Genomic DNA, 16,968 nt, shown 5'->3' with positions numbered 1-16,968 from the left:
CCACATTCAAATTCTGTAGTGCTTTAATATAACTTAGTGACTAAAGTCACCTATGGATGCTCCCTTTCAAATTATGTTTTGATTAAAGCTCAGGAAGTAATATATAAGTCCAGTATTCGCTGCATGTTTGCCATGCAGCTTTCTGTTCCAGTTTACAGGAAGAATGTTGCTGAGGCAACAGAAACACAGAACAGCTTGGAAATATGTGTATAAAAACAATAGTTAACAACAACAACCTCCTAAATTTCTGAATATCCATCAAAATAGTTGCCATTTTAAAAACAAGAATGATGAGCTACTGCACCCAGAATGTAGTGTTGTCCCCCAAATCCAGATTCGGGCTCTCTCTCAATACCCATGACTAGTGATATTCAGTTCTGGATGCATAACTACCTCAAAATTATATTAGCTGTAAGAAGAGAGCCTGTCTTAAAGGTCAGGAAATGGTGAGATGAAGTGAGAACTGCTAAAAGTCAAGCTGAATGAAGCTTTGCAAAGAAAATTAAAACAAATAGCAAAAGGTTCTTCAGCCATATTTAATAAAAAAGAGACAAGGGAAAGTAGAAGTTGGGCTGTTGTGCACTATACATGGAACTGAGATGAATTGTTACATATATCCCAAAATAAACTGGATAGTTTGCCTCAGTTTTTGATAGGGTGACAGTGTTGACAGTGGGGGCAATGGCAGGATGGCTAAGGAGAATGAAGAAGCGCAAATGAACATTACAGTATCCAAGCTGTAAATAAAATGCAGACAACTTAATGCACTTAAACTGGGGAGATTGGCTAATTCTTGAGTTCACCCCAGAATTCCAAAAGAACCAGGGTATGAAATCACACTTCTAATGGCAAGAGTTTTAAATAACTGTCAAGTCAAAAGTGTTTTTTAACTTAAAAATAGTGAATGTAGTACTTATATTCAAGAACGGAGGAAAAGGAATTACGGCAACTCTAGGCCGATCTGTCTCAACTCAATTGCAAGCAAGGTTTTAGAGCAAATTTTGAAGGAAACAATAATTAAAGGCATGGAAGTAAATAGAAATGTGATAAAATGCAACTGAGATATATTTGAAGGTAAACCATGCCACCCTAAGCTGGTATCTCTCTTTGATAATTGATGTGTTAGGAAAGGGAAATGATGTATATCTCATGTAGCTGCATTTCAGTGAAGCATTTGGTACAATGCCATGTAGAAAATTATTAATTAAGCTGGATAGGATAATAATTATACGACAAACTGTAAGGTTCGTAAAGAACTTGCTGAAAGACTGATGACAATGAATTGTGGTCAAAAGGGAACCATTGGGTTAGGGACATGTAACTAGTACAGTTCCTCAAGAATTAACCTGCTCTTATTTAATATTTTCCTTAGTGATATTGACACAAAGAGTAGGAGGAATTCACTGGGTGAATTTCCTGATGATACGAAGTTAGGAAGTATTATTAATATAGAGGAAGATCAGAATATCATATATGGCAGAAGACCCTGAGCACTAGAGTAATAGCAATGGAATGGAATATTATATTACAAGTGGCAAACTCATTCTCTTAGTAACTATTAATAAGATATTAATAAGATAATAAGGTACAAGAAGGACGTTTGTCAGGTGGAAATGGCAGAAGAGGAGACACCTGAGAATATTGGTTGATCACAGGATGATAGTGAGCCAACAATGTGATGCAGATGTAGAAAATGGCAACCATAACCCTAGGATGCATCAGTCAAGATCTTTCCACTAAAGACGGAGAAATATAATGCTATTGCACATGGCATTAGTAAAGCTTGATTTAGAATACTTTGTACAATTCTAGTAATCTATTTCCAAGAATGACTAATTTAAATGTAAATAGCTACTGAGGTTGGCTAAGAGGTTCAAGGGGCGTCATGGCCTATACTAGGAGTAGAATCTAAAACAGTTCAGTTTGTTTAGCTTAATAGAACAATGTCTGAGAGTGGAGACAATTGCTATCTACAAAGACATCAGTGGGGAAAGCACAAGAGAAGAAAATAGTGCTATTTGAAGCTGAAGGGGCAATGCTGGTGCAAAATCAAATGTGTAATCTTCAAAAGCATGGGATTTGGAAACAGATTCCCAAAGTAATAGTGGGGGCAAAAAAAAACGCTAAATTGCTTTAAGATGAGATAGGTAATGCCTTCTGTTTGTTTTAAGATGAAGCTTGATGATTTTATGAAAGGATGATATGATGTGATTGTCTGCAATAGTGACGGACTGGACTCCGTAACCCGTGAATTCACTTCCAGACCTTTGGGCCCCTATAGACATGCAGCAAGGTTGCTCCAATGTGCTGTAAATACAGCACATTGGAGAAGACTCGATTAATCAAGTCTGCTGGAGCGTGGAAATTAATGCACTCCAGCAGCCCCCAGTGTCAAATGTAGGAGCATCCCCATGCTGAAAATGATTGCAGGGTGCTTTGAACTAAACTGGTTTGATGAGCTTTAGCTCAAAATGCGCCGTCGCCATTTTTCAGTATGGGAATGCTGATACACGTGACGCTTGGCTGCATTTAATTAGCATGACTTGCTAATTAAAGTGCCTTCCCCCCTGCCCCCCTCCCCTCCGCCTTCCAGAACATGTCTTTAAATGCACTTTGTTCCTAGGTAGACATCCACTGACATTTTAAATTTTCCATCTTTCAGTTCCAGAAGAGCTAAATATTCATGCCATGTGAAATGGGGGGATGGCATATCATTGTTTCACTTTCATTTGCTTTCATTGGTATAATTGTTTTTGTTTATTTTTAACTTCAGTTGATTTGGAAATATTAGCCTTAAATCTGCAGCATCTCAATTGCTAAAAAAGCTCTCACAGATCATATTAAGAATATTGTCTTTCAAAATAACTGAGGCCTGTAGCATTGACTATACAAGGGTAGTTAAATTATAACTGGGGATATTACCACTTGTCACAGTTAGCCAGTATGACTTTACAGGGAAATTATGAGAATAAATGGAAAATCATTGGTCATATTATTTATATGAATTTGCATTATATTCAAAGCAAATATTGGCATCCCATCGTAGGGTAAATCTCATTGTTGAACAAATGGGTCTGATCCTGCATTTCCTGTGCACCCAAAATGCTTTCTGGTTTCTGTTGGACCCCGGTGTTTTCCAAGTATCTAAAAACAGGCATTTGCTTTAAAAAGTGACTGTTGTTCCTTTTCTTTCTCTACTATAATCATCAAACTCTTTAGAAACCTATGTCTGCCATGCTTTTAATGCTTTCTTAGATCTTAAATCAGTTAAGTATATGCTTCACTATTTAGGACAATTTTTAAGCATTGAATAAAGTTAAGGGCATTCTTATGTGCTGTCCTGAAAATACATTTTCCTGAACTGGGGCCATAACTGGAAGTCTACAGAAGAACAAAATGTATCTGTTAAAATCTGATAAATGACAAGGATTTCAGTAAATTTGAGGAACCACCTTAAGCAGAAGACATTGACTTGGTTTTGTACCTGCTGGACTAATTTGAAACTTAAAGAATTTTCTTACTACCACCTGGCTCGTGAACATTGCAAATTTCAAGAGCATAGTTTAGGTGCATAACTGAACTGTTGAAATCCAGTAAAATGACTGACAACTTGCAACATCTTGTTGAAAAATCAAAGTTCAAGGTATTTTTTTCTGTGTACTGAATGCATGGTAATGAATGAGTGTGACAAATCCCAAGAGTCTAGATCAATGGGATAATGGCAATGAATGCTAGTTCACTCACTCACTCCTTAGTACAAGCATCTGTTCTATTCTGGAAATTAGGTATAGTTTATTAATTAATTATTTGTCTGCTTTTTTTTTTGACTAGGGACTTGGGATGTAATTGTTGTGACTGATGATGTTTCTACTAGTTTCACAACCCCCAAAATGACTTTGTATGTTTGTGGTGAAAAAGGGGTGCATGCTTCAGTCTTATTCCCCAAAGGATCTCCTAAAAAGGGCCAGAATTATCAGACATCACTGGAATTAGATAAGAAATTCAATGCTATATGCAAAGTTCGCCTGGAAATTGAAGAAGTCAGAAATGGAGAGACTTGGTATTGCCAAGAGGTAAAAAACTTAGTTCAGTTTAGTTTTAATATCTTTTCTTTTCATAATCTTACAGTTGTTTTTCCAGTTGTACTTTCCAGTTATGGTCAACATTTCATAGCTTCTTATTTATGAAGTAAGTAGATCTGCTGATAACTGTTGTGGTTAACCTTGTGATATAATGGTTGTCAGTGGGCACGTTTACACAAGGCATTTACTGCAGAGCTGACTCATTAACTCCATACTAAAACACCACTGTCTACATATGTACTGCTATTAGGATGGAATAAATTAATTAACTCTGCTGTAGGCTAGTACTGCCAGACACAAGTACTATCCTATGGAGGAGTTATTCACTCAGCCATAATGCACGTGTAGATGATGACAGGGCTGGCTGGGTCATGAGGGTGCTTCTGTGTGAGGACTGCCTGCCAGCTAGCCCCACACTAAAGCATCCTTGTGGCCCAGCCATTCTTTCCACAACACACTGAGCTGGGTCAGAGCAGCTGACCCCTGGGGCCTTCTGTACCTCAGTGTACTGCAATCTTAGGCACGCATGCAAATGCAGTGCCTGGAAGCAACTGCACTAGAGTTTATTCAGTCATATTAATTGAATGTGTGACGCTTCCACCATGCTCCAAACAAGGAGACTAGGTTTGAATAGAAAAAAAATTTGTAAATTTAAAGCTGAATTTCTTTAGGGCAGCTGCATATAGGAGCCATTGTCTGTAGCTTTTCCAGTGTTATCTTTTCAAAGCTATTGCTGCTGGCATGCCTGGCAGTATTTACATAATTCAAAACTGGCTATTATATGTTGTGGACCCAGGATCCAAGACAGTTAATGAAGTGAGACATTGGAAATCCTTTTTAACAAAAATATCTGCCACTTAACTTGGCATCTTAGAAAAAGAAGTGAATAGCAAAAGTGACAGTCTTTCTTCTGATGTCTAAGAAGGTGAAGTTAACATCTTACATCACATCAAAATGGTGTGGTACTACACTAAAAGATCTGTATCTACTTTGCTGATAAAACAAAGGAAATCTAAGGGAAAGAATGATCCAGTTCAAATGTTAGTTATATCTTTGTCTCTGACTATTTGTATATTTCAGTGACAAAGATGTTAATTTTCACTCCTAATACAAGATATTAATCTGCAGGCTGCACACCTGACATTTATCTTCTAGGCAAGTTGTTAATTTTATCTTCCTTTACACATTCAATATAACAACTGCTTCCACAAGATTATAGAAGACAGTTGATCACAATAGAAATTTGTATCCTGAGAACAGAAACTTGATAATTACAACAATGATAGCCATTAGCCTTCTTTATTTCATTAACTCACAGTACTGGTTCAAAGATTATTTAGAAAAAGATCGCTGTGGGTAATGAAAATATTCACACTTACATTAGGGAGAATTAAATATACAAAGGATATAAACTTTCCTACTTCAGGGAATAAGTGAAGCACTGGCACCTGGACATAAAAGACATTTACCTGGGCACATCTACACATGTGTTAACATGCTTTAGTTAATGCACATTAAATCTAGTACCATTGGGTACCTATACACAAGTGCAGAGACTGCTCCAATGCACTATAATTACAGCATGTTAGAGCAGACTCAAAGAATCGAGTCTTCTGGAGCATGGTAATTACCACACTCCAGCCAGCCTCCATGCCTCGTGTATCAGTGGGGGACACTTTATCTAAAGTTTGTCCAACACACTTTAGATAAGGCATCCCCGTTGCCATTTTGAAGCACAGGGACCCTGATACATGAGATGCAGAAGTCACCTGGAGCACGGTAATTACCACACTTTGCAGACTCAATCAGTGAGCTTTAGATAAAGCATTCCCGCCACCAATTTGAAGCTTGGGGGTGCTAATACGTGAGATGTTCTGGGTGCTTCAATTAGAGCAGCTCTGAGCCACTCTAAATAAAGTGCCCCCCAGACCTTCACTCCCGGGAGCACATGTGTAGATGCCTATCATTGTCAGGTACTAGGAAAATGTATATTAGCCTGTCTTAATGTGCATTAACTAAAGAGCATGCTTTTAAAGTGATGCTTCAATGTGCAGTAAAATAGGCTAATGTACACTAAAGCACATGTGTAGACATGCCATGGGCTATTCTGCAACAGGAATACTTATTTCAGAATATATACAGCTAGGATAGGTAACAGAAACAGAAAATACTAGTTTAATTAGACCACCGGTTGAACCAGTATGGTAATCTCTGTGTTCCTGAAGTCTTTTTATTTAAACTATACAAGACAGGACTTCCCAGAGGTCTCAGAATTTCTATTACACATAGATATATGTCTGGAGCTTAGTCAGTCCACTGTTTTACATCACATAATAGGATTCAAAGTTGGAGTCTCCCTCATTTTTATAATCAGGGGCATTGAAAAATAATTCCATTTATGTTTTGGAATAAACTGCCTGAAATCCTATTAATATAACATATCATATAAAAAATAAATTGTAGTAGATGTCTTATTTATAGAGAGTGTAATAGCCAAAAGACAGCACCGTTTTTATTCTTCCCACTTTTACTTCTTGAAGACACAAAGCACAGTAAATGAGGTCTGACTTTCAACAATCTCTGCAGACACATAGATATCACTATGAAAGAAAAAAGTATTTTAATTTTATATCTTAGTCTACATTTCATTTTTTTAATCTTGTAAATGTTTCTGTCATATCATGAAAAATATAAGAGCACTTTGAAGGCGGAAATAATGCTACCACATACCCATGAGCATTGCTAACTAAAGACAGCTGAGCTTAGTGGGTAAAGGATTTGGACCTTTTTTTTCAAAGGTAGTGAGTTATGTCACATAGAAATGAAAGATTAGACGTTTTTCATCTCTCAGTCAAAGTGGGATTACTTTCTACAGTATATTTTCAAGTGCTTTGTCCAGTTTAACTTTAAATAACGGAGGTAATGAGACTTTTTTTGCTGAAATCATGATCTCATCATTTCCACTTTTAATTTTTTTTTCTAAAATTCAGACTAGTATTTTCTTTGCTCATTGCCATCCCTTTTGCTTTCATACAGTATCTCCTGGAGATGCTCTAAATTCATTAACACTACTCAGGATCATGTAATGCATACAGTAGAAATATGCTTGATTACAATTTTTCTCTTTTTTCCTCAGAACTTCCTTAAATTGTTGAGTTAATATTTTTTTTTTGGGGGGGGGGGGGAGGGAGGGGGGTTGCAACAACAGTGTTGATAGGATCTTAAGAAGTTTCTAATTGTCTGGATTTCCACTTCTTGTAAAGCCTGGTTTCAAAAGCTATTTTAGAATATTAATGTTTATCTTTCTTTTATTAAAGGTCTGTATACTCTCATCTCTGATCCCCTCTTTACCTTACCGTATTTTATACAAGAGCCAGAAATGGAATTATTGAATGTGGCTTTTGTTCCTTTTGTATATGTAGGTAAAGCTTCAACACAGAAAAAGTAAAGAAGCACTAGAATTCCCATTTCTTCGAAGCTTTACTGAAGAGGAAGGATCTTCAGTGGCTGAACTTCCAGTTCTCACAGCTGGCTTTAATTTTCCAACAGGTTTGTCATGTGTCAAAGGCTGAGAATCTTAGTTGAGGTTTTTCAAAGCACTGCATGGGATTTTAACCATGAGTCTTCATTTTAAGAGAAAACATGTAACTAGATCTCTTGCATTGCTTTGAAAATCTCATCCAATATATTTAGCATTGCATTTTTTCCAGGCATAATTAATACCAATTTGTGGCACATGGTAGTATAGTACTCATCTCTGAAAAGATTAAAAATATTGTGTGTGGCCCCCATTCATTTTATCTAGACAATCTTACTCTGTTTCTCCCCAAACAAATGAAGAAAATCCAAAGGAAATGACAGTTTCAGGTAAGAAGGAGACACATGGTTCCTCCTAAAAAATGCATATCTGTGGGTGCATCAACACATTCATTAATGTGCCATAATTACGGCACATTTAGTACCAGGTACTAGCTTCATAGGACTGTGTGAAAGTTTGAGTGCTGATTCGATTGGGAGGAGATTCGGCCTGATTTGGTGGCCGAATCCCTGAATCCAAATTGAATCAGGAGACTAAATTAAAAGGTCTGAATCAATTGGAAGCTCTCCAAAAAGATTTGGAGAGCTTCAGTGATTCAGGCAGTCCCTGCTCACTGCCACAGGGAGATGAACCCGGACTCCATGCTGGTAAGTAGGGGGCAGGGGACGGGGAGCTAGAGATGTGGGGAAGGGACCATGGGGGGACCCCTGCCAGGCCCCATCCCATGCCTGCTCCCCCAAGCCCCCTGAGTAACCTCTGACTCCTGCTCACTCTCCCAGCCCCATCCCCCATGGCTGTCCCACCCGGCCCCAGCTCCTGGCTCTTTAAAAAAAAAAGCCCCTGCTCAGCGGCTGCTGCCAGGTTGGGGAGCAATCCCCACTTCCCCCTACTGTCCCACGCAACATGGGAGGCACTGCCATGAGCTCCCCGACCCCTGCCCACTCTCTCAGCCCCCCAGTAGCTGCTCCTCCCAGCCCCAGATCCTGGTCCTTTAAAAAAGAAAAAAAAAAGCCCCAACTCACCTGCTGCTGCAGCAGCCTCAGGATTTCTGGGGACTTGTGGCAGAGCCTCCCTATAGTGTAGGGCAGTGTGGGGCAGCAGGGATTGCCCCCCCCACCTGGCAGCAGCTGGTGAGTGAGGGCTTTTTTCTTTAAAGAGCTGGGAGCTGGGAGAGCGGGTGGGTCATCCATTGAGAGCAGGTGGGGCCGATCAAATTTGGCCAAATCAATTCATAACGGTGATTCAAATCACCAAATATCACTGTCCCCTGAATCAGCCAAATCCAATTCTGAAGCAAATACAAGCCACTTCGCACAGGCCTATAACTTAATACGCCATAATTACAGGTATTACAGATACTAACATAATATACCATAATCGGCGTACTGCACAAACAAACACTTTTTTTGTGACACTTAATGCTCATTGGACTAAGTCTGCTGCACATTAGCACAAACAAATGCTTTTTTTTTTTTGTGAAGCTTTAGTCTCATCAAACTAATCTACTGTACATTAGCATGGTTTTTGCTAGCCACATTAATGTGTAATTGAATTAGTCCAATAGGCATTAAGCATCTCATGTCGATGTGCCCTGTTTTTGCTCCTAGGAATGTTAAAGCATTTCTTTCTTTTGACACAGTTATCAAGTTTTCCCATAGATTTCCTTCTATGAGTTATACCTTCATCACCCTAGATTGCTGCTTTGTGTTTTACTTGGAGGTACATGTTAAATCTGTTTGCAACAGAAACTCATGCAGAATTCAGTAGCCTTAAATAGGTATCTGGTCATGAAGGAATTACCTTTAGCATTCCTTTAGCTCCACTGGCTCCCTGGGATTTTTGATGGAGTTTAGGTTCTTAATTATATGCTATAAATCCTAAAGGGCCTATCCTGCCTGCTCTTCTCCCTCAACATAATGACAAGTAAAAAACTCAAGCTGGAGCTCTCTAGATATAAACTTGAAGCAGATAATGGCAGGACATTTGTTTATGAAATCTTCTTGACTTTGGAAGTCTTGCCCTTTCCCTCCCCCCCCCCACCTTTTTTTTTTTCCTTTTTTTTACAAAACAGAAAAAAAGTAGTAATCTGTATTGGGATTCTGTGAAGCTCATATTTTTAAAGAACATTTTGAGATGGGTTTGTCTGAGGGGCAGTGATAGGAAGGATGTGATTTTTTTTGTTCCCTTTATTAAAGGAGTCTCATTGGCTGCTGCTGTCTACAAGGGTGTTGTTTCTGATTATTCTAATAGTTCAAAGGGATATGTACAGCTTCCTTAGGTAGACAGACAAGAATTCTTCAGTTGAAGCATCAAGGAAGGATTTTCCCAAGAGGGTAGGGGAAGAGCCCACTGTGCTCCTCTTGGTCCATTGCTAGTAGTATATTCCCCCAGGTACTGTCACAGTTAGTGAAAATTGAAAAAGCTCAATCACTATTTGCACCAATGTTCAGAGAAAATAGAAAGGTTTCTTTGCCTCCAGCTTTTTAAGCTGGGCTTGGTCTGTCTTCATTTAAGCTCAGGATAGAATATTGCCTGTGGTTCTGAATAATCAGAGCTTCTAGAAGCTAGGATGGATGTTGTTGTATGTGTGTTATTAATTTAAATAAATTTTTAAAATGTGGTAATGCGTGTGTGTATACATACACATACACACATATATATTAGTATGTGAAGTTTTTCTTAGAATGATCTTTGCTGATGTATTACCCTTTTCTCACATTCTCTTTTTCTTTGTATCAGACCCACTTGAAAACTGTTTCAGTATTTCAGTTTTTGTTTTCAATCACAATGGGTTTTCATTTTAATTGCAGTGCTTCAGTGTACTTTTACAAATAAAACAATTTTGTCTGGCACTGATTATTTTGGGCAGGAATACTTTAGAAATAAAGGTCTAATTGTAATTTATTAAATAATATGCCTTAACTGCCTGTGCTTCAATGCCTAATTCTTTTTCCCCTTCCAACAGTAAAAAAATATAATCTATATATTACCACGGGTGCATCTCCACAATCTGGAACAGATGCTGATGTGTATGTCATGCTGCGAGGTTTCCTGGGAGACACAGGTCGAAGAAAATTAGTGCAAAAAGGAGAGAAACTTTTCACCAAAGGAAAGGTAGGTTATCATATCTAGAGGTTGTTGGTTAAAATTAAAGCCCAATCCATTTGTAATTGATATGAGGTGAGAGTTGGAATGGGTCTTTCATTTCTAGCCTGAAGTGCCTAGTAATGTGGTTTGCAAGTGTGTGTGTATGTGCATCTATTACACCCCCCTCCTCCCCTTCAAACAAACCCAAATTAAAAGAGTACTCTAGGCACTAGTTAGGAAATAACACAATTGAGGTAATGTGTCTCATTTATGTATGTGTGGTATGACATAATATTGTATTATGTACTATTTGGGCCTCACAGATATTTGCTGCCAGAAGAAGGATCATGAGATTGAAGACTCATGGATTTCATTCCAGGTTTTGGATGGAAGGGTGCTGCTTCCTTCCTTCAAGATCTTGCTTTCCCTGTTAGCCTGAACCTCTAGTGGTGGCTCTTCTGCTCATCATTCATTTATTAAATCATATACTCTTCTGTTCATTCCCATCCAAATACATATTTATTTGGCTTTGCCTTTGTCCTGCAACACTTCCACCCTGTCTCCTCATTCAAGTGCCATTTCCAGTCTCATAAATGAAGTCTTCATGCTTAAGGCTTTAACCCAATTCCAGCTTTCTCATCCAGCTTGTCCTCGTTTCATTCTCTTTCTCTCATCACTCACACTTTTAGTGTCCTTGCCCAACTATTTCCAGTTTCTCTTACCTCAGCTCCCCCAGCTTCCACAGCTGCTTATCCCCACTGATTTGGTCCAGTTAGTTCAAGTTCCTCCCTTGCAGCTCCTTTTATTTCTCCCATACCTGGGCTCCCACCTTCCAATCACCTTCCCTATCCTTACTGATGAGGACAGACTTAGTTTGAGGCTTGGTTTTTCCCTCTCCCGGCTTCTTGACCTAGTCTTCTTGCATGGCTGGTCCAAGGTTTTTCAGATCAGAGCTTCTCTGAAAGAGTGCAACTTGAGAGCCACATATCTAGACACAGGCAACTGGTAGGGGGAGTACAGGGGGAACTGAGATTGGCCCCTGATTCGGCACTGCTCACGATGGTGTACTTTTTTTGCTGTGCAAGCCAACAGTGTGTTTGGGAGGAGCGGGAGGGTACTAAGCCACAGTACAGAAGTATGGGAGTGGATATGGGGCTTTTGGCCCACCCCCGGGCCCACCCACAAATTGTGCCCCTCCCAGACTTAGGAGGCACCAGTCACCTCTGTATCTAGATAACGAGGCTATTGGAATGATTTAGTGTAGTGACTTGGGGTGATATGTTTGATAGACTCAAGTGAAGAGATGGGACAGCTGGAAGAACAGAAATATTATACGGTAGAACTGAGATGAACTTCACTACATGAAGAAAGTTTTTATGGCCTTTGCCTATACTTATCAGGTGGTAGAAGATAATGCATAATTTCCTAGCACAGGAAACAAAGTATGGATGTGCCTTTTGCTTCAGTATTTGCTTTGGCACATCATAGGGCTAATGTGTCAAAGCGACACAGTGCTCATGAATTTTTAATGAATCTTGGTAAATATTAGCATGTGTTTATTTAGAGCCTGGAATGAAGTTGTGATGTCAGTTTTAAAAGTGATAAATAGCTATTGTTTTAAATTTCTTGATTTGTTTCCTGTCTAATAAAAATGAAATTGTCATAATAAAGGTGTTAGATGAAGCCTGTAAGTAAGAAGAGGTAAATGGATATTGTAGGCAAGGCTAATATCTTAGTCGCAACATTTTGTTCAATGCTTTACTTGGAAATCTCCCAATATTTTCTTCCTTTATAAATAACTTCCAAAAAGACTCTCAAATGAGGAGAGCCTCATTCTTGGCTAGTACACTCACATATTGTGATAAGCACCCCTGCAGTTAGAAAATCTGGACTGGTTTCGGGGATTCTGGAATATAACAGACATGGAATTTGCATTCTGAACCTTAACAGTTGTTTTAACATTTTAAAAAGTGCTTTTCCTTCCAGTAATTTCACCCCTTGCTGTACAGTAACTGCTAGTGAACTGAAACAGCACTTCTGTTAGCATTCATGTCAAAAATATGGCGCTGGTCTTGAACATTGTCAGATTTGTTATAAACACTGGCTTAGCAATTCAGTATAAATAGAAAGTGGAAAGTATTCAAATAGCTTTGCAGTGCAGCATCTCATTCAATAGAACTTTGCATGAACTGGATGCCATGTGTAATCATTGAAAGCTGGATTAACTTTTTTAAATTTCAAAAACTGCCTTTGTGTCTTTTGAGGTGCTAAGTTTTGACCTTTTTGAGTTAAAAAGAGAACAGGCTAAATGTATTTAAATGAAATCCTCACTTCTAGGTATTTCTCTGTTATTGAGCCACATGTCTAAGGATCCACTTTTTCTCATTATTTAGTTGCCCATATGTCATTTCAGCTTAACAAGTCTCTCATTCTGTATGGAGTTGAGCTCCCCCAAATTCCTTTTGTCTTTTCTCCTGTCCTCCCCAAAAGTAGCAAGGTGGGCAGGTAAGCATGATTATTTTTGCTGATTTTTACATATCTTTATACAGTTTAGTTGGTGTGAGTCCCTAATAGTATATATTAATATTTAGTAAATGTATTATGAAGGACCATTACAACCAGTTAGCACTGACTTTAGGCAGATACAAGTTGTACACACATGCAAAGTTCTGTGTCCAGGTTTGTCAAATAATGTTTATGTTGACTTGACTCCTCTGATATCCTGTCTATAGTGCAGTGTTTGGCAAGCAAAGGTGCTCCTTTGTTTTTCATCTATATACTATTCTGCAGATTGGATATATATTCAGTCTCATAAATAAGGTTATCCATTTTGTTCTCTCTCAATGTATGTTTTTTTTCCAAACCAATCCTATTGAAAAATACTTAAATACTACTTGCAGTGTTTTTAGACTAACACGCATGCTTGAAGTTTCAGTCACTTTCAACATATGTGCAGGGAACATAGAAATTAACTGCTCTAAATTTTTGAGGGAATGAAATCTCCATGAATATTTTTAACTCAGTATTTTATTAGTTGTTGGAAAGAGATATCCTTTATCCTGCGCTATATTTAGACACTAACCATTCAGGTTGGTACCATGGTAACTGCAGCATGTACAAAAATTGTTAGCAAGAGGTGATTGTTGGTGTTCAGTTTCATTATTTGTTTATGGATTAAGCATTGGCAATTTTTAGTGTTACTTTAGACAAAAGCTCATAGTACAGAAGTGTACTAAGCATGGGCAGAACATGGGAAACCAAATACATGGTGGTCACTATTAAAATCGTAATTTGTCTGCAGTTATTGTACAATGAAACATCTCAGATGCCACTGTTTGGTAACTGTTAGTAAAGCTGCTTTTTAATAGGAATTGTTCCCTGTATAATGACTATATAACTGCAAAGTGCTATTGACACAAATGTAATAATTGCATTGATACGCATGGCCCAAGATAGAATAGTGCCCACAATGGTCAACAACAGCAGTGGCTAGCATTACTAGGCTAGGCAGCAAAAGGGTTTCCAAGAGGATAAGAAAACAGATAGAGTAGAGCAGGGGTGGCCAACCTGCAGCTCCAGAGCCACATGTGGCTCTTCAGAAATTAATATGCGTCTCCTTGAATCTTTGCACAAGCACATGATGTGATGTAACGGTTATGGAAGCTGGTCAGTGTGTGCTTGTGCAAAAATTCAAGGAGACGCATGTTAACTTCTGAAGAGCTGCACGTGACTCTGGAGCTGCAGGTTGGCCATCCCTGAAGTAGAGGGCAGGAGTCAGAAGATCATGGCCATTGTGTGGGCCTGGGGCGATCCGGGCCCGTCTTTGCGCACGCGGGCCGTGGCCAGCAGTCCAGGCACACGGGGTCGGAGAAGACCGGGGGCGAGCTAGAATTAGTCACAGACGTGTAGTGGTTGATTTAAAGATTGTTTACTTACACCAAAGATGGTCGTGGTGTAGGCTGGACAGTTTTCCAGGTACAGCTCCGTTTGAATCCTCGTTAGAGGACTACGACAAATTCGTTCTTTTCCCCGGAGTTGTTGAAGCTCCGTGGGTTTGGTAGTTTCTCGTACAGGAAGGGATACATCTAAGAATTTATCGGTGATGGGGAGAGGCTAGAGGCTGGTCAGGCCCCTGTTGCCTTTTAAGAAATGCGTTGGGTCCGTAAGGATCCGCAGCACTTAGAGATCTTCATGCTCTCCCTCTCGAACTCCAATTTCTCCAACTTGGGCGGAAACCACCCAAGCTCTTTATACGGCTAGCAAGCCAATCGCTAGCTGTCACGTGTGCATATATTAGAATCGGCCAATAATGTGGCATGAATTCTCATACAAATGGCGGGAACTCCTTGCACCGTGCATTTCTTAGATGCAAAAGAAATGCACCTACAAAGAAAGCTTCAAATTGGCGGGAAATTCTCTGTTGCACCGGGGTTCTCTTCTGCAGCAGAAAACTCCACCGTGCAAAGAAGCTGCAATTTAGCAGGAAAATAATTTAGCAGTGCCAAAGCGCACACAAACAAAAAATCACAACTTTGGGTTGTGACAGCCATAAAAAAACTTATGAAAGGAAGAGAGACCTTAGCTACAGAAAACATGAATCTCATCTGTACTAATAAAAAGCTATGGAAAATGTAAGGCCAAAGCCAGGCTTCACCACTATGAACAGCAGGCCAGTCCGGGAACCCTATTCTGCTGGACTAGAGAAGTCTCCCATTCATTCAGGATACTGATAGCCTTATTAGGAGTTTGTACAATCCTATATACATTGTAAAGCATGCAAAGTGGTCCTTCTTTTCTGTCACTCTGAAATCATCAGTCCAACACTATGGATGCAGAGCCAGAGTAGCAAAAGAAAACTGTACCATTTACCCTGACCCAATTTGGGCCACTCTTCCAGGCAAAGATTTGAAAGTATATCAGCCTCTTGCCTATGCTTTCTCATTTCTTAGGTAAAGAATGGTTATAGAGGATGGCAAGGTCTGCTTCACATCTCTCTCCTTATTTTTTCTTCTATATATCTCTCAAACTCAGTAAAGCAGACTTGAAAAATTCTTAGACAAGCATTAGTCAAGAAGCCATCAGCCAGTGATGATGACCTCACCAATTCCCATTACTCCTGTACAGTTTCTGTGAGGAAGTCTGTATGGTGCTTTTCTTACAAGAGAGAGAAACATGTTTCTGAAACATGTTGGGCTCCACAGTCAGTTAATCATGGGATTGTGTTACATCAATAAAGCTTGTAAGATATTGTTGTGATTATCCATCTGCGTAATACAGGACACAGCACTAGACTTTTGAACATAACTTATTTTATTGCTGGCAAAACTGAAGAATTTAAAAAAAAAGTTTTGAGTCAATCAACTGAAAAGTCTTTGGTTTTCCTCTCAAAATAAAAACAACAGCAACAAAACATTTTGTTTCAAATGAAACACTTCATTCAACCTCAGATGAAAAGGGTTTTTTTTTGTTTCTATGATTTATTTTTAACAATATTTTTCAACTGAAGTTAATAAACTATAGTCTCAACATGTTATTCTAAAACAAACATTGAAATAAAATAGTTTGATTTCAATACTTTTATTCATCTGAAATAGTTCTATAAATTCAGTGTGAATTTGAAAACAGTTTCAGTCAAACTGAATGTAATTATTTAACAGATAAAATGCTTAATTAAAAAAGTTCACCCAGCTACATATGTGCAAATGTAAGTCCTACATTAAGTCCAATAACTTTGGTTGATCTCAAGGATAATATGTAGAAATGCACCTAATTTGGATTTAAGGCTGTATAGTAATGGAGAACCATTGTAACCATATAAACTATTCTAATGGTTAATTAACTGCAGTGCTTTTAACTTCAGATTTTTACCTTATTTCTAGTCTGAATGTGTCTGACTTCAGCATCAAGCCTGTGCATCTTGATATACATTTGATTGATAGATTGAATAGCAGTTATCAAAATCTGTTCCCTTGGACAGCACTTTTGGATCAAATTACCTTTAGACCTTTGAAAAGTGAAGTAGATTCAATTCTTCAAGTTACTCATTAAAAGTAAAGTTCTTTGATCTTTTATTCATTGTCAGGGTTCTTCTGTGAATCCTGTCCAATTTATCAGCATCCTTCTTGAAGTATTGACAGCAAAACCAGACATAGTATTCCTATAACAGTATTACCAGTGACAAACTTAACATGGTATAACCTCTCTGATCCTATGCTCTATTCTCCTCTTTACACATCCAAGGATTGTGTTAGCATTTTTGTC

At 38.6% G+C, this 16,968-nt stretch overlaps 1 protein-coding gene across 1 annotated transcript in view; it reads left to right on the top strand.

Moving 5' to 3' along the window:
* RP1 (RP1 axonemal microtubule associated) overlaps positions 1-16,968 on the top strand; it is a 354,720-nt gene that overhangs the window by 301,420 nt on the left and 36,332 nt on the right. The window contains exons 47-49 of the mRNA XM_059724092.1: positions 3,832-4,073; positions 7,505-7,631; positions 10,586-10,734. Coding sequence (XP_059580075.1) covers positions 3,832-4,073; positions 7,505-7,631; positions 10,586-10,734 — 518 coding nt within the window. The remainder of the gene's footprint in view (positions 1-3,831; positions 4,074-7,504; positions 7,632-10,585; positions 10,735-16,968) is intronic.

The sequence above is a fragment of the Alligator mississippiensis genome, chromosome 3 (genome assembly GCF_030867095.1).
Source record: "Alligator mississippiensis isolate rAllMis1 chromosome 3, rAllMis1, whole genome shotgun sequence".
Lineage (NCBI taxonomy): Eukaryota > Metazoa > Chordata > Crocodylia > Alligatoridae > Alligator > Alligator mississippiensis.
This window is presented reverse-complemented; position numbering and strand designations above follow the sequence as displayed.